This window comes from Sarcophilus harrisii, chromosome 3 (assembly GCF_902635505.1).
Source record: "Sarcophilus harrisii chromosome 3, mSarHar1.11, whole genome shotgun sequence".
In the NCBI taxonomy this organism is placed as follows: Eukaryota; Metazoa; Chordata; class Mammalia; order Dasyuromorphia; family Dasyuridae; genus Sarcophilus; species Sarcophilus harrisii.
Window position 1 is genome coordinate 546958416 of NC_045428.1, and position 23602 is coordinate 546982017.

The 23602-nt window shown below is 35.7% G+C and overlaps 1 protein-coding gene and 1 pseudogene across 2 annotated transcripts in view; both read left to right on the forward strand.

Moving 5' to 3' along the window:
* RBBP4 (RB binding protein 4, chromatin remodeling factor) overlaps positions 1 to 23602 on the forward strand; it is a 24996-nt gene continuing 1394 nt past the window's right edge. The window contains exons 1-11 of one of the 2 annotated variants that reach the window (XM_031962293.1): positions 1 to 355; positions 1628 to 1775; positions 7063 to 7208; positions 15645 to 15818; positions 16256 to 16371; positions 16495 to 16655; positions 16762 to 16888; positions 17052 to 17129; positions 22715 to 22791; positions 22887 to 22944; positions 23028 to 23138. In XM_031962293.1, the coding sequence (XP_031818153.1) occupies positions 340 to 355; positions 1628 to 1775; positions 7063 to 7208; positions 15645 to 15818; positions 16256 to 16371; positions 16495 to 16655; positions 16762 to 16888; positions 17052 to 17129; positions 22715 to 22791; positions 22887 to 22944; positions 23028 to 23138 (1212 nt within the window). In that variant the 5' untranslated portion in view covers positions 1 to 339. The remainder of the gene's footprint in view (positions 356 to 1627; positions 1776 to 7062; positions 7209 to 15644; positions 15819 to 16255; positions 16372 to 16494; positions 16656 to 16761; positions 16889 to 17051; positions 17130 to 22714; positions 22792 to 22886; positions 22945 to 23027; positions 23139 to 23602) is intronic. The other variant, XM_031962294.1, reaches the window with a different exon arrangement.
* Positions 7215 to 10592, forward strand: LOC116422793 (annotated as a pseudogene).

Sequence of the window (23602 nt, forward strand, 5' to 3'; positions counted from 1 at the left end):
GGTGGTGCCAGGCCGTGGGGGGAGGGGTACATGGCGATGCCGAAGCCGGCTCCCGGCAGCGACGCGCCTTCCGATTGGTTACCAACCAGAGCCTTCCTCCCCCTTCCCCTTCGTTTCTCTTCGGCCTGTTCCGATTGGCCGCCGTTGGCGCGAAGGTGCACGGTTCGGGCCACACGCAGGGGCGGCAGGAAACAATAGAGGCCGCGCGCGCGGAGCGAGCGCCCTCGAGCCCTCCCCACCCCCCACCCCTTCACCCTCACCCCCCCCTTACGGTGCCGCGACCCCAGGAGCCCCCGGTCCCTCTGCCCGTCATTCCGTCCGTCAACTTCTTCGCCCGCCATGGCCGACAAGGAAGGTGAGGGAAAGTGGTGAAGGGAGGGGTGCTGAGGGCGGAGGAGGGGGCCCTCCAGGCAGCCCGGGCCGGCCCTCCCGGCCCCGCGGAGGAAGGAGTGTGAGAGGCGCCCTTCCTCCCCGCGGCCTCCGGCGCTCCTCGGTGTCTCGGGACTGCCATCCTTGCGCAGGCCTCCGCCTCGTCTACGTGTCGGTCCCCAGGAAGGAGGCCAGGGGCCGGCGCTGTTGCACCTGGGGCCAGGGGGAGGGGTGCGCTCCCGGGAGCTCGGATTCCGTCTCCTGCACTTCACATTTGGAGAAAGTGATGCTGCAGAAGGGCCCGGGACGTAGCCGCCTCGTACCGAGTAGCGCAAGCAGAACGGGGACCCAAGTTATTCTCTGGGGCTGTGGGACTTAGCCCGGCTCCCGGGGCTGCTGCTCAGGCTGGGTGACCTTGGGCGAGTGGTCTGACTTGGGAAGCTCGGAGACCGGATGAGGGGTCTGATGATCTCGGCTTCTGGTCCTTACTCTTGAACTTGGGTAATAATCCTCCCGAAACACAGCGGTGCCTGAGGAGCTTTGCTAGTCCGGCTTCTCCCGCGGCTCCGGTGCCCTCGGGATAAAGTAGGAGTTTCTTGATGACATTTAATACTTAATGATCTTCGTCAGGCACCAGGGTGGGAGCCATCCTTGGCTGTCTGCTGTTCTCTGATGTGTGTGTTTCAGCTCTCTGACCTTTTACATAAACTCATGCCTAGGATACGCGTCCCTATTCTGAATTTAACAGACATCAAATAAAGGGCGCTTATTCTTAAGGGAGCCTTTTCTCATCTCCGTAGCTGTTAGCGCTGTTGCCTGACTTGAAAATATCGCATTAGTTATCTGGATGTATTCTATCAGCCCATTCTCCAGGAATGTTAGCTTCTGAGGAGGGGCTATTGTCTTTAATCTTTGTGTCGTTAATCTTTTCAATGTATTAAGCACACAGTATGTTTGTTAACTTTGGCTCAGTTTCATTTTTTTTCTTTTGTTGACTCCTCTTTACTCATCTGGAAAAGGCTTAATTCAATCTTCAGAAAGCTTTTCCCAGGAATAGGATGTGAAATGGACCTTGGAGTTCATTCCACACAAATAGGAATAGGGCAAGGTTTGGAAGGTTCACACTTTCTACAAGGGACTGGATGTCCCCATCCTTTTTAAGCTGCCTAAGAAAAGTACCAGGGATGATTTTTTTCCCGAGTACTTACATCAAGAGGTTAACTCCATTTATTTTTTTTTTTTTTTTTTTTTTTTTTAGCAGCCTTTGACGATGCTGTAGAAGAACGAGTGATCAACGAAGAGTATAAAATATGGAAAAAAAACACCCCTTTTCTCTATGATTTGGTGATGACCCATGCCCTAGAATGGCCCAGCCTGACTGCACAGTGGCTTCCAGATGTAACGAGGTGATTTGAATATCTTAATGGTTAAAAGGGCTAGGAATGACATCAAAATAGTAATAGTTAGCTTTCATATAGATCTTTACTATTTGCAAAGAGTTTTACAAATATCTTAATTAAAAACACAACAACCCTGGGAAGTAGGTGCTCTTATTATCTCCATTTTACAGATGAGGAATTTGAGGCAAAAGTTAAGTGACTTAACTTACAACAAGTAAGTGTCCTTTGCTAGATCTCAGCCATGTCTTCCTGACTCCTGGTCCAGCAGTCTATTACACTGACTACCTAGCTATCCTAGATTTGAGGATATAGTCTGTGGCGATAATCAAATTTACTTTTTCTACAATGAGGATCCTATCCTTGAGTGGGTTAGGACTTTTTGTTTTGTTCTTCTCCTCGCCTCTCTAATAACTTAAGGAGATGGCACAGGAAAAAAAGACAGTAGGACTTTAATGGTATTTAAGGCTTCTAAAGCACTTTAGACTATACCAATTAGCTATATTTAAATTGGTTGGTAGCTATTTTTATGACTATTGATATTGCTTTGTTATTCCTGTGTGTGGAAAGATAGAAGCAAAATAGTTTTAGTAATTTCACAAGGGTTAGCACTATTGTGAACAGTTTTCTAATCTAGAAGAAATACTTTAGTTCTTGGTGATCTGAGTGGTCATATGAAGGTTATAGCAAACTAGATAGTGTAATTCTGAGAATGATGAATTTGGAAGGAAAATACCTTCTTTAGAGTCTTGGCTTTACCACTTACGGGACCATGTGCAAATTATAGCCTTACAGTTTTCTCATCTATAAAATGAAAAGTTGGTCTGAGAACATCTCCAGGGTCCTTTCCCATTTTTGAATCTTGGTAATCTATAAATCACTGACCAGGAGGCCTCCATGTGCAGAAATAGTGCTTGCATATAGCCAGCATAATAAATATATTTTTCTTGTTTAGAATGTTAAAATAGGTTTTAAAAAGATTACCACCGTTCCAAAAATATTTCGTCTTTACTGTGTTAGCATAACAGTAAAGCTCATTACTTTTCTATGTCATGTTATATCCTGCAGAAGAATAGTATTTAAAGCCATAGATTATAAAAATTTTGCTTAACTTGTTTCTTTTAGCATTCATGTAGTTTCTTGTAACATTGGCAAAAAATAATGGAAAGAATACTGGACAAGGAGTGAGTGACTTGGTTTCAAAGTCTGCTTCTTCTAGTTTTGTACTCATCAGCAAGGCATTTAACTTCTTTAAGTCCCAATTTACTGTTCTGTGAACTAGGGGGTAATAGTGTTTAACCTTATTGTTAAGAGATTTGAATAAAATATTGGTAAAACTTTGTAAACTCAATAGTGTTATATAATTTCAACTATTATTATTGCAGACTTTGGCTTTATTCTGATTTGGCTGCCTGTCTACAGATAATTTAAAATATGTTTATTTTTATATATTTTCTCTATTCATTTTGAACTTTAAAATGTTTATGTGGTTTTTAAGAAATTTTCAGTTAATAAGTTTTTCATTCTCATCCTATATGACATGTACTTATATGTGTGCATATTATATCTTTCCAATAGAAAGTAAACTTCTTAAAAATAAGAACTATTTTATTTTTGTCTTTTGAGGAATTTTGCTGAAGATACACATAGCAAATGGTTAGTTGTAGGGTCTCTGGAGCTAGGTAGGGCCTCAGTGAACTTCTAGTCTAAGGATCGTAACCTTTTTTTGTGTATGTCTTGTAACCCTTTGGCAGACTAATGAAGCCTCTAAACTCATCAGAATAGTGCACATTGTTTTAAATGTACAGTTGAAGAAACTCAAATTTCAGTTAAATATTAGTGAAAACAAAGGTGTAATTTGTTATCCAGAATTATGGGCCCACTAAAATCTATTTGATCAATTTCAGACTCTTTATAACTGAGGAAGACAGAGGCCCAGGGTAAAATGATTTGTCCCAATCTTACAGTTTAAAAAAAAAATGTCAGAAGCAGGGTTTGAAATGAGCACTTCTCATTCCACAGTCAGTAATCTATTCATCTATCTGTTCAGTAGTCTGTAGTTTGTATTGAATACTACCAAAACAGGTGTTTCCCTTTTTATCTTCTACTTACATTTAGCAGATGTGGGCAGCTCTTTAATTCTCGTCCTAGTGATTTTGGCGAATTCAGACGTAGTTGAATATCTGGATCTATGATCTTTAGTAGACTGCCCTAGGGATCTCTTTGGGTGTGTTATTTAGGGTGTATTATTTAACATATGACTTCTATAAAAACATGTCATGTTTATATGATTTGCAGAAGATGCAATCTGGGAGAGGTAAGTAATACTCTAGATGAAATCAGAATTCAGAAAGATTTCAGAAGCATAAATTATTGAGCTAAATCTAAGTTAGGTATCTACTATGCTGGCACTGTGCTGGGAATACAGAAAGGAGGCAAAAGAACTCTCAAGGAGTTTACAATCTAATGGGTGAGACAACATGCAAACAAATATGTACAAAGCAAGATATGCATATAGGATAAATCAGAACTAATTAACAGAGGAAAAGATGAAAATTAGGGCCTGTAGTATGAAATTTTAGTTGTGACTATAATTCGAGGATCCAGGAGAAAAGAGAGTCAGTAGTGGTCAGATAGGTCAAAAAAAGATCACTGAATTTTAATAACTTTGAAAAAGTAATTTTGGTGGAATGATAAAGTCAGAAGCCAGGTTGTAAGGGGGCAAGAAGAGTGAGAGGAAAGAAGTGGCAGCACATATTGTAGATGGCCTTTTTGAGGAGTTTAGCTACAAAGGGCAGAAGAAATAGAGAACCACAAATATAAGGGTGGCAGGATATGGATATGATTTTAGACAGTAGGAGATGAGCCAGTAGGGAAGGAAAGATTGAAGATAAGTGAATGGGGACAGCTAGTTGGTGTAATGCATAGAGCACCAGCCCTGAAGTCAGGAAAACCTGAGTTCAAATGTGACCTCACACATTTAACACTTCCTAGCTGTGTGACCCTGGGCAAGTTACTTAATTGCTTCCTCAAAAAAAAAAATAAATAAATAAGTGAATGAATGGGGGGGTGAGGGTGGGAGAGAGATGTCTTGGAGGAAATAGGATGGGATGGAATGGAGTTACTTGAACCAGTGGAGAGGTTAGCCATGGTAAGGAGGAGATAGTGGGAGAAGGCTTCTCAGTGATGGGGAGAAGTAAGAAAAAAGAAAGATTTCATGGTAAATGGCCTCAATTTTTTCTGTAAGATATAAGGCAAGGTTCTTCTCTAAGAAAATAGGGAGATGAGGAGCTGTAGGAAGTTTGAGGAGATATGACAAGGTATGAGAGAGTTGCTGATGAGGGTGAGATAGTAAGTTGATAAAGGGAGGTATAGTAGAATTGCTTAGTAGCAGTAAAGTCCCAGTTGAAGTCTTAACAAATTTGTAGGGGCCTAGTCACACCAGTTGCATGATTTCCCCCCCCACCTTTGTACAGTAGCACATGAATGAAAACAAATGGCTGGAGTGAATAAAGACTCAAAACGTGTGGGCATAATCAGTGATATGATAAAAAGTTTAGGGCTTCAAGAGAAGAAGACAGTATAGAGGTGATTTGGTTCACCAGGAAGTCAAGATGGGAGAAGAGTAGAAAGTAATAAAGGGGGTAGATGGAAACTAGGAGAGAACTGAAGGATCAAGAATAGGGTTATATAAAGGAAGGCAGAAGGAGAGGTGAAAAACTATTAGATTATGATTGGATAAGGGGATTTCAGAATTCTTAAACAAGGAAATACTGGGAAGATCAGGGATATGATCATTTTTGTGTATGACTTTTGATGGGATGGAGGAGTTTTTCATGGGAGGTGAATTGATCAAGGAACTGAGTGGTTAGTTTGTTTGAGGGACAATATGTGTATTGAAGTCCCCTAGTATGAGGGCAGGAGTTCAAGGGGAGAAAAAAAATTGTAAGGTTTTGAACTCATATAGAAAGAAGGGGAAGTAACCTGGGGTCTGTAGACAGTAGCTTCCAGGATCTTGGTTGAATAGTAGATATGAATAGCATAAGCCAAAGGAAAGGTTGTAGAGTGATAGAAATAAGGGAAGAACCTAAAAGTGGAAGTGGGAAACAAATAGGATAAATACACAGTCTTGGGTTCAAAAATTCAGCTTCACAAATAAAGATTGGAGAGTCATAGCTAAATAGCCTGACTTAGGCCTTTAAAAAAAAAAGTCTTAGCAGATTGTAAGCTTGATATGAATCACCAGTGAGATGGGAAATCCAGAAAATGACTATAATATTAGTTTGCTTTAAGAGAGACCTAACTTCCAAGAATAAAAAGCAATAGTCCTATTATAGGTCTGTGTTGTTAGCCTACATTGGAGTATTGTTCAGTCCTAGGTAACAACTTTTAGGGAAAATAGTGGTAACCTAGAGAAGGATGAATGGTATGTTAAAAGATTCCAATTGGATTTTTACATTGGAATGATTGGCATGTTTAGTTGAGAGAAGAAATAGCTTTCCATTTCGTAGTAAAAAAAAAAATTTTAAATAGGTGAGGTAACATAGAGGATTACCACGTGGAAGAGAGATTAGGTTTGGTATTTGACTTCAGAAGGATGAACTAGGAGCATTTATCAAAGTTGTAAAAAAGGAACATAAAACTAATAGCAACCTGAAAATGAAAATGGGGTGGTGAAGTGAAGGGGATAGGGTACCTATTGTCTGGACTCAGATACTTCCTAGCAGTATGACCTCAAGCAAGTCTCTTCACACTGTTTACTTCACTTTCTGTAAAATGAACTGAAGAAGGAAATGACAAACTATCTTGGTATTTTTGCCAAGAAAACCTCCAGTAGGGTCACAAAGAATAAGAAATGACTGAATTTAAAACAGTGAAATGAGATCATCTTAAGAAGTAATGACTTTAATTCACATTTTGCTGGAGTTCTTTAATCTTATTCTTATAAGATATGTATTGGAAGCAATCTTTTGTCAGGTATCTCTTAAACTCACAGATAGACTGGTTCCTTCCCATTCTGAGGATTTATCTTCTATTCAATGCATGAATCCTTTTTTGTTGTTGTTTTTCAGTTCTCTCCAAATCACTTTGGTAAAGTCAGAGTATTGTTCAAAGTGTCTGCCATGTTCCACCATTATGGAAGATTTAAAAGAATAATATATGGGTAGCTCAGAAGCACTCATGATTCCTTCCCCTCTACTGCTGTTTATGTTATCCTTTGTATAAATTTAAAGCATCCATTTCAAAGACCCAATACTTAAAAGATTAATTAGAATAACCATCTTTGCTGTTGCAGACCTGAAGGGAAAGATTTCAGCATTCATCGACTTGTTCTGGGCACACACACATCAGATGAACAGAATCATCTTGTGATAGCCAGTGTGCAACTTCCCAATGATGATGCTCAGTTTGATGCCTCTCACTATGACAGTGAGAAAGGAGGTAGGATTCACAACAAATTTTTCTTCCAATGTTTTATGTCATGAATTTTTGCAAAGGTGGTGGGAAACATTTAACAAAAGGGCTACTTATGTTTGAAATGACATGTAATATTTTAGGTTGGGAAAGCAAAATTCACTGTATCCTTATTGGTTTATAATAGAGTGAGAAGTGTTTATAATTTTGGGACAGCTAGGTGGCATAATGGATAGAGCACCAGCCCTGAAGTCAGAAAGACCCGAGTTTAAATTTGGCTTCAGACACTTAATACTTCTTAGTTGTGTGACCCTGGGCAAGTCACTTAAGAGGTGGTCTAGTCTTTTCCAGTGGTTTTTAGATGTTGGTTTTAGCTTTTCTATTCCAGTAAAAAAAAAAAAAAAAAAAAAATTAAAATACAACTATTTAGAGCCTTGTAAAGCTAGAATGGTAACCTGTATTTTACGACACTAAAACAAAACCTTTCACTTCAAGTGGTAGTTTAGACTACTATTTAAAAAATAAAAAATCAGCAAGAGATTTTTAGAATAGACTTGAAAAGATAGAACTGATTCTCATGTCCTTGTGATTTAACCACATGTATCTTTCACTTTCTCCTGCTCTATGTTGGCAGTGGAGATACTTTGGTGGTTCTCTTTGAGGTTTCCTTGTAATTAATCTAGCTTCTTGGATAGCTGTAAGGGTAGCTTCTTACCATCTCCCAGAGCAACCAAGTAGAATGTTTCTGTCTCTCTTCAAGATCCTTAGTTGATTAATGAGGGGAATAGAATAATTTGATTTCAGGTAAATGGTGGCAAGCATTTGTATAAAGCATTTTCAAAGAAACACTAGTAATGCAAGCAGTAAAAACATGAAAACTGGCTAAAGTTTTACTTTTGCCATTAAATAGAATGCATATGTTTATTGTGGAAACTGAGCAGAGTAATGTTATAAACTGAAAATAATTTATTGAGATTAGTTGGAGGAAATTTTCAGTCCAGTAAAGCACACCTTACCAAATATGAACTATTTTCTTTTTAGCATCATGTTTTAGGATCATCATTTAGTATTCTCTCAGCTATACAGTTAGTAAACTAATATTAAATTTTGAAGAAAACAAAATAATTGCATAATTGACTAGTTGGAGTTTAAAATGTTCCAGTGCTAATTACGAGTTATTTTAAAGGTTTTTCTCCCTTTAAAGGACTTGGAAAATGCTAGTAATGGTAATCTAAGAATCTAATAGGGCAGTAGTCATTTTTCTTTAGCTATCTATGGAACTATAGTTCTGTTTTATAACACTTTGACATTCTCAACTTAGTGTTTTACTGATGTCTTCCATAATGCAGAAAATCATAGCATACCCTCCAGAGCCTTTCTTCCTAAGTGATGTGACCAAAATATAAATGGTCTACTCACCTACTACTGTGGTAGCTTTTGGAATATATGTATCCTTGTATAATCCATGGAATCATGTAGGCTTATCCAGTCCTATAATCCCTAATTTTAGAAGGAAATGAGAAATAGCTTTTGTTTCCTGTGTCCTCTACATCAGTAATGTCAAACTCAAATAGAAATGATCCCCATGGCAGCATGTCGTCTTAGAAAACCACAAATTAATGTTATCTGTGTTGTATTGCAGTTTTATTTTGTCGGTCTGGTTCAGTTTTTGAGAGGAGAGTTGACACTTTTGCTCCACATTGGAACATTTAAGAGTTGTAGAAATAGCCAAAAAGGGATGAGATGGGGAATTAGGAGGGAAACTGGAGATTTCAGTGTTTGTATTCTTGAATTTGAGAGATTTTCAGCACCAAAAATTTTGAAATGAGAGTTGTATATTACCTTATGATAAACACTTTTCTATTTGTAATCTGTCATGACTTTTTTGTTTGTTTGTTTCAATGTCTTACATTTTTTACTTCCAAAACTTAACCTTCTCAGGGCAGATGTCACGTACAGGTACCCTGCATTTTATCACCACAGCTCCTAGCGGAGCACTCTGAAGTAGGTGCTCAGTGAGAAAACAGACTTGGAATAGTGGAGTATTCTAGACTTGGGGGTCAGGAATACCTGGGTTCATATTCTTGGCTGACACAAATTAACTATGTGATCCTGGATAAATAACAACTTCTTTGCCTCCATTTTCTCCTCTATTAAATGAGACTAATACCACCTCTGATGACTCCTTTGGAGATTTATATGGTTTTAATGAGATAATGTATATAAAGTCCTTTGCAAATCTGAAAGCACTATATAAGAATGTCAAATTGGGTCTTCATCAGAATCTACCCTCGCAATTGGTATGGGTTAAATAAATGGTAGTGACTGCTGTGCCTGCTTCTTTTTCCTTGTCTCCTTCCTTGAGGTCTATCTCTTCCTTCTCACCCCCAACTCTATTCCTCATAACTCCACTATTTCCCCCTCCCTCTGGCGCACCAAGGAGCCAGGCTTAGGGCCACAGCCATCATGCTCGCCAGCCCTACCTCATGGCTAAAATGCTCATCACCACCACCATGGAAAGTGACTACTTCTGCTATCTGTCAGGAAGTGTTCAAGACCCTGGTGTAGACCGTGGCCTTTCAACTTGTTTTTTATAGAAAATATTTTCTGACTGCTATGGAAATGTAACTAGAAGAGAGTGACCATGTCCTAAATGGGTTTCAGACATTGAGAATATCATGAGGAAATTTTCTGGTTGCTGCAGATGCTGTATAACAGACAAATGTCTCATCATCATGACAGATGTCACATGAGACAGCTGTACATATCAGGATGAGTATGGTGTCCTCTGTTATTCCAAACTTTCAAACAGGGATAGTAACAGAGATGATCCATCTATATATCTGGTAATACAAACAGGAGATTCAAATTCTATTGGGCATCTCACATTAAACTGTCTCCTGTGTCAAGAAGCAAACTTTAACAATGTTTGCTGGATCATCGGAATAATAGTTCCCCTTTTCAGATAGTCCCCATAATGTGTCCTGTTTGTATATCTCTTTTGTGGGGGATCCCGGCCAGATTACTAGAAATTTTGTTAACCATCTAAATCAAACCCATCAGTCTGATTATGGAGAATTTGTGAATTTTCATTTAGATGAAGAAATGTTATATCAAGCTGCTGTTTGAAGAATTTCATTGAGTAAACTTTTGAAGGTTGTAGTTATTTGTATCTTCTATCTCCAAGTGTCATTTCTGAAGGAAAAACTGGATGCACTTACGGTTCAATAACCTAAAAACCTGTATGTTTATGAAAAGGAATTCATTTTGTTATTTTTTTTTCTTTAAGGCTTTTCATCCTAGAAAAATAGAGGCTATGGTATTCCTTGAAAAGCACTGGGGGGAGAGGGAGGATTGAAACACAAGGTTTTGCAAGAGTTAATGTTGAAGAATTATCCATGCATGTGTTTTGAAAAATGAAAAGCTTTAATAAAGAAAAAAAAGAGAGAGAAATTCCAAAAAAAAAAAAAAAGCAAATAAAGGAATCTCTGGTATTGGTGAAAAATGGAGTCTGCTTATATAAATATTATGCCCTATTCTTTTCTATGTTAAACTTTTTGAATTTTTCAATTTCATGCAGTTTTTCAAACTACTTTATTCATTGTGCAATAAATAATAGCAATTTTTTAAAAATGGATTAAATTTATAATGAACTTTTATCAAAAGGAAAATTTTGAGAATTAAATAGAAAATTATTTTTTGTGTGATTTATAGCTAAAAATCTTAAATTTGTATTTGTAGATTTTAATATTTTGAAGAATAAAGAGACTTCCTTAATATTTAACACTTTAAAGGAAGGTGAATGTTGCCATTCTGTTTCTTTATGTTAAAATGGAATATTGTGTAGCTACATGACTTCATTTTTGTCATTGGGAAGAAATTAAATACTATAATCAAAGGGAAATTAAGTTTTATTTCTATGGAAGGCAGTTAAAAGTGGAATGTTCTAGTTTTTGATTGTCAATGACCATTAACACTGAAGAAAGTTATTTTTGATCTACAGTTTGTCTCATAATTTTAATAGTAGTGTTTTTAAGTAATTATGACAAAGGTGAATTCATTGGAATGTTTTTCAAGTTGGTTGTATAACTTGCTGTTGTATAATCTGTGTATAAAAGATTTTCTTTTATTCATAAACTCTTAAGTAGTATGCTGCATATTTTTGGCACTTTTGCATTGATATATATGCTCCATTACCTACTAGGTATAGAAAAAAGAAGTGGAAAAGCAATATGGAGGTCTGGTTCTTATTGGAATGGTTAAATAATGTATAGTCACCAAAATTTCCAGAAACTCAGACCAAATGCTAGGTTGTCTGTGTGACTGCTAATTTTTTTTTTCTTTTTGTGAGAGAGAGGGAGAAGGGTGAGTTTATATGCATGTATAGCACTCCTGTTTTATGTCATAAAGAGAAAACAAGACTTAAGTAATGAAAACAAATTCTTAAGCCAGTTTGTCTCAAGACTTTGTAGTGACAGTATTACTTAATGCATTTTTTGGTTTTCATTTGTGAAAGTGAATGCTAACACATGTATCATAAATTGTCTTGCATTGGAAGGTCTAAATTACAGAATTAAGATAAAAACTGAACTTTAATATTCCATGTTAATGGAATAATGTATATTGTTTACACTTAAAAAAAAAACAACAGAAAATGGAAACCTCAAAAGTAGTTTGCTACTAAAATATATATTGGTTAAAAGAAAAAACAAAACAAAACTATTTTGGTTTTGTTAAAACCTTCAATGTTAAGTTTTTTACAATGAATATTAATTGATTTAATAAAGATGTTAATTTTGGAAGTAGGATTTTATATTAAAAAATATTTTCAGTAAAACAAGTAATTTAAGCAAGAGTCTGCAATAATTAAATAGGAATACCATGTAAATAGTTATTAAATAGGAATACATGTAAAGAAGCATAATCTGTTATGTCACTCCAAAAAGACTTTGACCTAAATTTTTTTTTCCAGTTTAAAGCATTAAGTTCAATAGTTGAATAATTTAAATATATCACAGTATTTTGAAACTTGGAGGACTTTAAAAGCTAACTGGCTACAGTGTATTCGTTGACTGGTATTTCATTTGATAGAAATGCTTTTTGAAGCATTGTAGCCTGTTTAGCTTGTGACTAAGTTAAATATCTGTAATGTGTATCTGTAGAACTTTTACATAAACATAATAATGTGTTTTATGTACCAAATTGAAAATACAGAGCTAATGTCACTACTTAGGAGATTTATTCAGGTACAAAATCCCTAGGTATAAAACAAAAATTCTAGAACTAGGAATAAAGGGACTGAAGCAATTAGAAATGTTAGTTTAGAATGCCTTCCAGTTAATGAATTAAGAAAGGACTTGGTTTATTGGGTTTATAATATTAAATTCAGAATGAAATTCAAGCATAATTTTCAGTTGAGTTAGGGAAGGCAGGCACTGTTGGTGCTCAAATTGAAATGAAATGCCTAAATTTCACCATACTAAGGAAAATCATTCTGTTCAGTTACATTGTATGTTGTTTTCTTTTTTCAGTTAAGAGCTTCTACTCCTTAAAAATGTCTTAAGTTGCATAGGGGTTTTTTGTTGTCATTGTGGAGTGTTTTGTTTTGTTTTATTTGAATCAAGTACTCTGGGCCTAAGCTGTCAATTTTTCAATTTCTTGACTTACTTGAGGAACTTCACTGAAGTCTCTGAATTGTACTGTTTTAGGTAACTCACAGCTATTTAGTAGATTTGTAACAGGTTTGATGCTTTTATCTAAACAAAAAGCCTTTACAGTGTAGACATGAGATCAATAAGATTATTCACAAATTACTGTGTGTGTGTGATGGTGGGTTTTAAAATCTCTTAAGATATCTTTGCTGATTAACTGTGATTAAAACTAGCATTTTGTAGTAAAATGTTTTAATTAAAACAATAAAATTTGCATTGTAGACTAACAAAGTTGTTTTTATTGACTGTCATTTATTTTCACTGGCTACATTTTACATAACTAGGAAGTGTGGAGTAGTCATTATCATTTAAATCTAAAAGGAATTTTTAGAGGTGATATGTTGGATGAAAGATGAGCTTGTGTTTTCATTGTTTATTTGGTATTTCTGAGCACTGGTCGTAGGAACAGCATTTTATGAGACTAGCGGAAGTGAAAAGGTTTGGGGGGGGAGGTAACATATGGGGAGTCAGGAGTTGGCTTTGAGCAGTGGAAACAACAAAAACCTTTGTATCTACTTCACTTAGCTTGAGTTTTGTACTAGGTAGGTACTTTGTTGTTAAATTGAATCCTCCCCCTATTTTTGATTGTCAATGACCATTAACACTGAAGAAAGTTATTTTTGATCTACAGTTTGTCTCATAATTTTAATAGTAAAACTGGGAAAAGTTTCTGGGAAACCAAAGAAGAAAAGTATCTTGGCCTAGGCTATGCCTCCAGCATTAGATCCAGTCTTTTTTTTCTTATGTTGGATTAAATCTAGGGGGCACATGGGGTGGGACATCCAGCTTAGTTGTCATGCCAGTATATGAGATGGTGGCATGTATGTACTAGTTGTATGAGTACAACTAGTTGCCTCTGCACACTTGGACTTTAGTTATGTAATAACATGAAAAGAATTCCCCCCTACACCAGCTTTAGTCTGCAGTCTATGAGAGACTCCCCCAGGAATATCTCAGTGGCTATTGTCCCTGGTCTAATCCCGTTTGGTATATGTGCATATGTCAGAAGGAGTGTTTCTCCCAAAGAATTTCTTAAAATTCATCTTTGATAGTGTGCCCATTGAATTTTTTGGAGTTTTTTTTAACATCACCAAAATTTGTTCCAGTATCTCTCTCACTTTCCACTCAGAACCATTCCATATAATAAATAATGTTTTTTAAGTAAGCAAAACTGCTTATTTCATGTATCAAAATGCATCAAAAATAATACATCATAGAAAGTTATGCAGTGTACTATACCTGTGTACTTCCTACCTTTGGTGAAGTGGTGTGTAGGTTAGGGGTATCATCATAACATTCACTTTTGATTGTTTTTATTTAATTGCTTGCTTTTTAAAATTAAATATTTAATTATTTTTATCATTATTTACATTGTTGTCATCATTTTGTGTATTGTTTATTTGTCGTTCTAAGCACAATGATACCCCAATGCTGCACATAATTTGTTTAGCTGTTCCTCAGTGGAAGGAGTACCTTCGTTTCCCTTCTTGGTTTTCTTCTTGTATAAGAAATTGTGTTTCATAATGGGTGGGGTGGTTATGTCAGTGAGATCAAAGATGTGGCTATGTCAGTGAGACAGTGAGCAGTGAAGCTTATTGATCAGGTCCTGTCTTTGTTTTCACTTAAAAGGTGAAAACTTTGGCTCCAAGATCCTAATTTGTGTTAATTGGCTATTCTTAATTGTCAGTACCATTGTCTCTGCCTTCCTTTTTATTTGTTTAATTTGTATAATTTTATAAATGTCTAACCTGAATTTTTGTCTTTCCAATTTCTTTCTGTCAACACTATACTTGCCTGGATAGATTTCTTTTTTTAAACTTCAAGAAAAAAGTAGGTGAACAGTCTGGCATTAATTTAACTTAACTTTAAATGGCTGGTATTTCAAGTTAAGTTACACAGGTTGATAAATGTTTGCAGATATACTTGTGAAAGATTTTTTTTTTAACTTCATAAAGATATATAAGTTTGATATATCTTAGTAGATTGAGTTCAGCTAGGAATATGTAAATTGGAAGTTAGGAAAGTAAATTTGATGATGTTCTGCTATCTCTAGCAGGGGGAATATGCATTTTTTTAAAAGAACCAGTTATGTGCCAGTGTTAAGCACTATAATTATTATCTTATTTGAACTTCATAACAACCTAGCAGAGTAAGTGTTATTATCCCCATTTTACAGTTGAGGAAGCTGAGGCAAACAGTTATGTGTTTTGCTCAGGATGACTTGGAGCCAGATATTTATTAGCATCATGATTAGCATTGCTAATCATCCCCTGTGCCAGCTGCTATCTCGTGACAGCAAAATTCCCCTAGAAAGAAAAAAATGAGGGTATTCTTATTTTTGTAAGTTGAGAATTATAAATGGAAAACACAAATTGAAATTGTCAGTAATTGGGAATTGCTGAGGAATAATGAGCAATTTTTAATTGCAAATTTTTCACATGGCTTAGCATCCTTTAGATTTAATATCTAACAATAATATTAATGTGTGACTTTTCCCTAGTGTTACACAACTTTTCAAAAATATTTTCAACTGATTTCTTAGGAGCTCTTTTTTGTGGTAAAAATTGATAGTACTCTTGGTTTTAAATTAGTAGTTTTAAACATTTAACATTCACTAAGATTTTTCATGACTGTTTCTGGTATGATATTGGCAACCTGAAGCTAACTTTCCTTATGTATAGCTTTGATTAGCATATGTGTAATATATCTTCCTGCTTCTATATCCTTCAAATAGTTTTTCTTGTATTTACAGAATTTGGAGGCTTTGGCTCAGTAAGTGGGAAAATTGAAATTGAAATCAAGATTAACCATGAAGGCGAAGTGAACAGGGCTCGTTATATGCCCCAGAATCCTTGCATTATTGCAACAAAGACTCCATCCAGTGATGTCCTTGTGTTTGACTACACCAAGCATCCTTCAAAACCAGGTACATTCTCTTTTATATAGACACGCTTGTGTGTTCACCTGGAGGAGAAATGCCTAAGGCCAAAGGAAAGTTCGCCAAATAATGAGTCACTATGGGAATGCATAGTTCCTTTCAATCTAGCCTAATTGCTAATTTTTCTTTGCATAATTTAGCATCTTGTAGGTGCTTTAGTAGGTGGGGAGAGATTCTTCCCTCTTATTTAAAAAGAATCTTCCATAGTGAAAAGGACTTTGATACTTCTGTTGCATTTGTATTGTGTGTTTAGTCAGTATATCCTTGAGTTTTGGGGAAGCAGAGGAAGAGAAAGAGAATGAACTAAATGAATAAAGATCTTGAATTGGAAGAGAGGCTCCAAAATAATAGTGAACTTCTTGACTATGGTTCTTCTATTGCCTAGCATAGGCTCAAAGTGACAAGAATAATTTGTCCTTTTGCAGACCCTTCTGGGGAGTGTAACCCAGACTTGCGTCTCCGTGGACATCAAAAGGAGGGGTATGGACTGTCATGGAACCCAAATCTCAGTGGACACTTGCTTAGTGCATCAGATGATCATGTGAGTATCTTTCCCATCATCTGAAAACTTCTTAGGAAGACACTGGGCTTAGTCATTTGGATTTTTACAAGGAGTGTGGATGGTGATGACTCTTCTATCTAAAAGTTTGTTCTACTTTTTAAGACCATCTGCTTGTGGGACATCAGTGCAGTTCCAAAGGAAGGCAAAGTAGTGGATGCAAAGACCATATTCACAGGACACACAGCAGTAGTGGAAGATGTTTCTTGGCACTTGCTTCATGAATCTCTCTTTGGATCAGTTGCTGATGATCAGAAGCTTATGATGTATGTAGAATTTAATTTTTTCCTCATTTTCTCTCATTTCGATAATTTATACTTTTAGATAATCTCAAACTTACTATTTTGTTCTGTTTCTTCTTTCTGGCTATAGCTGGGATACACGGTCAAATAATACTTCTAAACCAAGCCACTCAGTGGACGCCCACACTGCCGAAGTAAATTGTCTCTCTTTTAATCCTTATAGTGAATTCATTCTTGCCACAGGATCAGCTGATAAGGTAAGGTGTTTTGTTTGGTTTTTAATTTGTCTTGCCCAAATGCGTAGCATGAATTCTTACAAATTTCCTTGTGCTGGATAGGCTGTTAGATCTTTGGGGAATGCAGGTGTTTTTGTCTTTCCTATTTTGTGAAGTTTTGTCTTGCTTTTCTTCTTACATCTAGACAGTTGCATTGTGGGACCTTAGAAATCTGAAACTGAAGTTGCATTCCTTTGAATCACATAAGGATGAAATATTCCAGGTAAGAATGATTGCTTTACTTTTGGGGAACCTTCCTTGGATTTTAGGTAACAGGAGTAGTTCTATTTTCCAATTCCAATAATGAAATGTGTTTCTAAGGGAAATTTGCCACTTGTGAACAAGAGCTAGCTTTTTTTGTCCTGCCTGCAGAGGGCTTTCCTGGAAGCTTGGTTACTTTATTTTCCTTTGGTGATGTTTTTAAAAAGGGAAGTTCTAATTTAATTCTTCTATACTAAGTCCTTATTGTTGCCTCATTGTGATATGATGGTAATCTTGAGGTTCTTAAAATCCATGTTAACTCCAACATGTTCTTTCCCTGGTAGAAGGTTTAGAATATCAGCTTATGTTTTCTGTGAACAAATCTCATTGAGTACAGAAAAACTCATTTACCAAGTTGGCCACAAAGATTAGGAATTTTTCAGCTAATATGACCCTTTAAGATGCACTGCTAATCTCTAAAAAGATCAGTCCATGTCATAAGTTATTACTTGACACCAGTGAAATAAGTTTCTTGAAGTGGTGTTGGGTCAAATTCGGATACTTGGGTTTGTGTCACAATCGGTTCTCTTTTGTTTTGAAGATGTTTGTGAGCAGTGGAAGTAATTATATACTTTTTCAAAAGGTTCTCTTCTCCCCCTCCCACCTTCACCCCCAGCCAGGCATAAGACTTTCTTTGTCTTCATTGTTTTTGTTGTTGTATTGTTTTGTTTTCCTGTGAGACTCCCCAAGGCAGAAGATCAAAGAAGGAAACTCTTGGATTAATCCAGATGTGAAATAATGGCTAGAAATTTGAACCTATTTTGATAAATAAACAATAGTGACCACTTAAATATAAATTATTAGTGATTGTAGGCAGGTTGAATTTGTACTAATCTATATGTGATCACTAGCCTTAAAATATTCCTAGATCAAACTATTAAGGAAAAAAGAAACTGGGAGAAAAAACATATTTCATTTTCAACTAGTACTACAGAGGCAGTTAACAAGTAAAGACCAGAGGGAAATGAATAAAAACAGATAACTTGTAAGAAAATGGGAAAATAGCAAAAGGTTGTGTTAATTCTCAGACATTTGTAATTGTGGGTGTTTAGAAGATTCATTTTATTGGAATATCCTCTGGGAGTTTCTCTTTATTATTTTATGGCAGTCAGCTTGGGGCTTATGTTTGAAGTAAGGTTTAGACATTGTTCTAACCTTAGCCCTTTTTATCCTTCCAATTCATGGTTCAGCTTTATGCATATTGACGATCTCCACTGTAGATCTAAAACTGCTTTACTTCCAGTTCTTCAATGTACTGATTAAAGAGATTAGAAGACCAATTTTTTTCCCTTGCTTCTAGCTATGTAGTCCTAAGCTAGTCACTAATCCAGATCTTGTAGAAGCAGTGACTAAATTTAAGTATGTGATAAATTCAATACATTTGTTTCACAGATTTCTCTATTTCTCTGATGTATTCATTTGTTTAAAATGCTTTGGTGGCTTCCTTTTTTTTTCATCACTGACATTAGTGCCCCCCAAATTAAAGGAGAAAATATATTTTACTATATATAGCAAATAAATATAGATAAACAAAACAAAAATCTACATATTGAACTGGAAAATGTATTTAATTTTGCTTATGTAGCTTTACAATTGGACTTCTATTATATAATCTTTAGAACTTCCTTTATTTTTCTCATTTCTCTCCACCAGTCCTTCCCTGCCACCCTTCAGATTCATTTTAAAGGCGATCTGGCAGAATGCTGAACATAGAATTAGGAAGACTTGGATTCGTACCTCTTTATAGATGATATAAGCTTGTAACCATAGATCATTTAGTTCACCTGAACCTTCATTTCCTTGTTTTTAAAATGAGGATAATTCCTGTAGGATCCATTTCACAGAATTGTTGAGACACTGTATAGTACTTTATAAACTTGAAAGTAAATTTAAGTTCAGTTCTGATTCAGAGTATCAATGACTGTCTTGAAACATTCATTAGGATCATAGACTCAGACCTAGCAAAGAGGACCTTAGAGGGAATTTAGAGCCAGCTTCTTAAACTGTAGATTGTGACCCCATATGAGGTTTTGTAACTGAAGTTTCTTATCAGTAAATGTTTGATTCATATGTCTATTTTATAGATCTACCTAACCAGGGCCTTGTAAAAAAATTTTCGGGTGAAATGGGGATCTTAAGTGGAAAAAGTTTAAGCTCTGATCTAGTATTGATGAGGAAATATGAGGCCCAGAGATATGAAGAAATTCTCCTCAAACCACACAGGTAGCAATAGACGTACAAACAAACCCAAGTTTTCCAAATCCAGTTTTCTCATCACCATAACATGCCTCAGATGTTTTTGTCCTGTATAAAAAAGAACAGCAAAAATTTTCAGTAGTTCATGGTTATATACCGTATACATTTTAAGATCCTTTACCTCTGTATTAAGCACTCTTTTGAGAACTAGACACACAATGCCTGTTCAATTTGTTTTTACTATTTTCTCATCCATAACATCTGGTATAGATAACCTCATCTCTGAACCATTGAATTTGCTTTGTTCATTTCTCCATTTCTGTTTTACCTTTTCATAAAGTCCCAAATTAAGCTATACTTCATGAGCTTAAACTATTCTAGTTCTCATTCTTTATAAATTACAATTCTGGTTGTTGCAAAAGTAACAGAACACAGAATAGATATACGGTCTTTTTAAAGAAAAAAAAATTATTTAGACCAAAACACAAGGCTTGAGATGAGTTTGTGAATGTAAAAATGCCTTTTCCCACCAGCCTCTCCATCCTCTTTACCATAGCAGGATTCTTACCTTTGTATTTTGGGTTTTTGTTTTACCAATAGTCTTGTTTTTTATATCACCAGAATTTCTCCCAGTAACCCTGTCCCTATCCCCTCCCAGAGAACTATCTTATAACAAATATAACAAATATTTAAAGAAAGAGGACGAAGAGTGTGGGAAAAAATCGGCAAGACAAAGGAGTTCATCCAGAAGGTCTGAAAATAGATGCTTTGACTGACACTGTGGACTGCCTCACTCCTGCCATCCTTTTTTGTTTGTTTGTTTGCTTTTTAAATTTAGTATTATTCATGGATTTTTTTATTTTGTTGTTGTTTAGATTGTTGTAGACAGTTGTGTGTATTGTCGTCTTGGTTAAGCTTATTTTACTATACATCAATTGGTGTTGATCTTTATGTGCTTTTCTGTATTCATTGTTTCTTATGCCCAGTAAGGTTCCGTTACATTGTTTAGCCATTCCCTGACTGATATTGTCTATATATTTTCATAAATTATTTGAGACATCAGAATATTTTTTTATTAGAATAAATTTAGGGCTCTGGTTGTCCATCTTTTACAATGTGACTGCCTAGCTTTCTATTGTCATATTTTTTTGATGTTTTTATACAACAGCTCAATTGCAAGCTTTGATGTTCCTTTGAGTTTCAGTCTTTGGATAACGTGGCATTTACTGTAGATAGCTTCATCAGGAGTATTAGTGTAAAAATTAGATTTTATATCAAAGACTACGTTGATGTCATTGATAGCACTGTTAGTTTCCTAAAGGCAATCCTGCTCCTAAAACTCTACCTCTTTTTTTCAATTCTGGACCCAGCTCATTTTCAATGACTTTCCCAGATGCATGTATTGCTAGACTAACTTGATGGATCATCACCAAGCATGTCAGGCTTTGGACTGCGTATTATTTATTCTCTTGGACTTTCCTGTGTGGAATGTTAGACTAGTGGTCTTTTAAGTGGTTGTTAATTTCACCAACATCTTGTGATACTCTGGGGCTTGATACAATCAGCACAATTTAATCCTCAAATAGGAATGTTCAAGAGATCTTAATCATCCATAGAGAAACTCTTCCATTAAGAATTGATGTAAACATCCTCTCTGACAGTAACACTTTTGATATTCAGATTATCTTGGTTTTTTTATGCCTTGCTAATATTAACATAAGCATAACAAACACTTTGTTGGAGAAAAACCTTGAAGATAGATTTCTATGTTTTGTCCTTTTAAAAAAATTTTTTTTAAATTCTTCTAGATTGCCATTTCTGTTAATACCATTCATAGTTTTTCTTTGGATCTATTGATGTCTTTTCAGAATTGCTTCTATTAGCACTAATTTTTTTTTATCCCCCCCTTTTTTAAGTTTACATTGTTCAGGTCCATTCACTCATCTAAACAACTCTTAAATGCCCTTCTCAGTACTGAGATGTTAAATCCAAATTGTATAGCTTCAGAGAAACTATAGAAATATTAGTATATCTATTCTATTTTGCTTTTAATTATTGTTGTTCTAGTCCTTTCTCTAAATATTGTTGGAATGATTTTAGTTGAGACTTAAACACTACTGTAGTCTGCTTATAATTTTAGAGTTTAATTGAAATCCTCATTTATCCAAAGTTGCTTTCATTCAATGGTTCTCAAACTCCTTTATGCTTTTAGAAATTGAGGATCCAAAGTTTATAAGGGTTATCTTATTGATATTTTTACCATATCAGAAGTTAAAAGTGAAATTTTTAAAATACTTAATTCATTTAAAAAAAAAAAAACTCAGGCTGGCATAAATAACATCACTTATGAAACTTTGCAGGATATTCTTAGTGCAGTTTTATGATTAAAATTTTTAGGATGGCATTGTGTTACATACTTTTGCAAATGTCTGACTTAATAGGGAACAGCTGAATTCTCATCTGCTTCTGCGTTCAGTCTGTTATGATATGTTCTTTTAGTTGAAATATGTGAAGAATATCCAACTTCACAAAGATGTGTAGTTGGAAAGGGGAAGAGTATTTTAGTAGGCACATAATTGTCTTAGTATTGTGAATATAATTTTGAACTCATCGGACCCCCTTTGGGGATCCATGGGCTGCATTTGAGAACAACTGCTTGGTGATGTTTTTTTTTTGTTTTGTTTTTTGTTTTTAGTAACCATTGTACTTTTAAACCAACTACTATCCCCAAACTGTTTTCCAAACCTCTGTCCAAATTTTTCCCTTTAAAGCTCACCCCCAGTGCCATTTTCTCTGTGAAGTTTTTCTTTGACTCTTCCAACTAGGGGGTCTCTCCTTCAGATTTCTCCTAGCACTTTATTTGGCTTTCTTTTTATTAGTTTTTTTTGAGGGAGGGAAGGCTAATATGTTTTACCTCTGCTTCATTCTTGTATCCCCAGCATGTTCACAGGGTCTTGATTTTAGTGTCTGATAAAAACTTGTTAAAGAACAAAGGGAGTAGTATGCTATAAGACTGGAAATATATGGATGGCCTCAAATGTATAAATGCTTAAAAAACAAAGCATATGTCTTTGGAATCAAAAGATCTAGGTTCACATTTCACTTTTGCCACTTGCTACCCATAGCTTTGGAATAATCATTTTACCATTCTGGAATTCATTTTTTCCCTTTTGTTTAAGTTAGACTAGATGACTCCTAACGAATTCCAACTCAACAATTCTATAACATAAAGATCTTCATTACTCATCTATTTAAAAATACTTAGAAAACTTTAAATCCCCCCCCCCCCCCCCAAAAAAAAAAAATACTTTCAATCCTCATCTTTTCTACTTCTTTCTTTCCTCAATTCAGGTTCAGTGGTCTCCCCACAATGAAACTATCTTGGCTTCCAGTGGCACTGACCGCAGGCTAAATGTCTGGGATTTGAGGTAAATCATTTGGATCACTTCAGTTTCTGCTTTTAGAATACATTTCCATTTACATGTCTGTATGATGTAAAGCTTGTTTTGTTTTCTTTCTGCAGTAAAATTGGAGAAGAGCAGTCCCCTGAAGATGCAGAAGATGGGCCACCAGAATTATTGGTAGGTTTTTGTACTCACAGTACTCTGAATTAACTAATAACTGAATTCTATTTCTTTTTAATATCTTGTTTTATTTCTTTCAGTTTATTCATGGTGGTCACACTGCCAAGATATCTGATTTCTCCTGGAACCCCAATGAACCTTGGGTTATTTGTTCTGTATCAGAAGACAATATCATGCAAGTCTGGCAGATGGTGAGTGTTTTTCAGTCTCTTGGATGGGGAGGGGGCAGAGGAAAGCAGGTAGGTTGGCAGGGCAAATGAGCAGAAGTATGTGTTTATCTTTCTAAAACGTTGTGTCACTCACCTGTCCAGTAACTAGAGACAGAAAGCTGGAAGATGGGGATTTTTTTTCTCCAGGCTTTTCCACTGACAAATTTTGTGGTCTTGGCCAAAGCTTTTAATGCCTTAGTTCAGTTAATTCTGCTTCTCAGAAGACTAATAAAAGTATTGCTGAAAAGTCTTGGAAAAATATTGTTACAGTAAGCACACCAAGTTGCATTGTCTTATTAAATGTCTGAAACATTTATAAAATCTTAAATCCTTAAAAGCTTAATTCTTTTCATTGTATAGATTATGATTCTAGTTTTAAGTGGTCAATTATGTCTTGTTTTATGTAGTGTGTCCCTTAAAAATTGAAAGTTAATTCAGTCTGATTA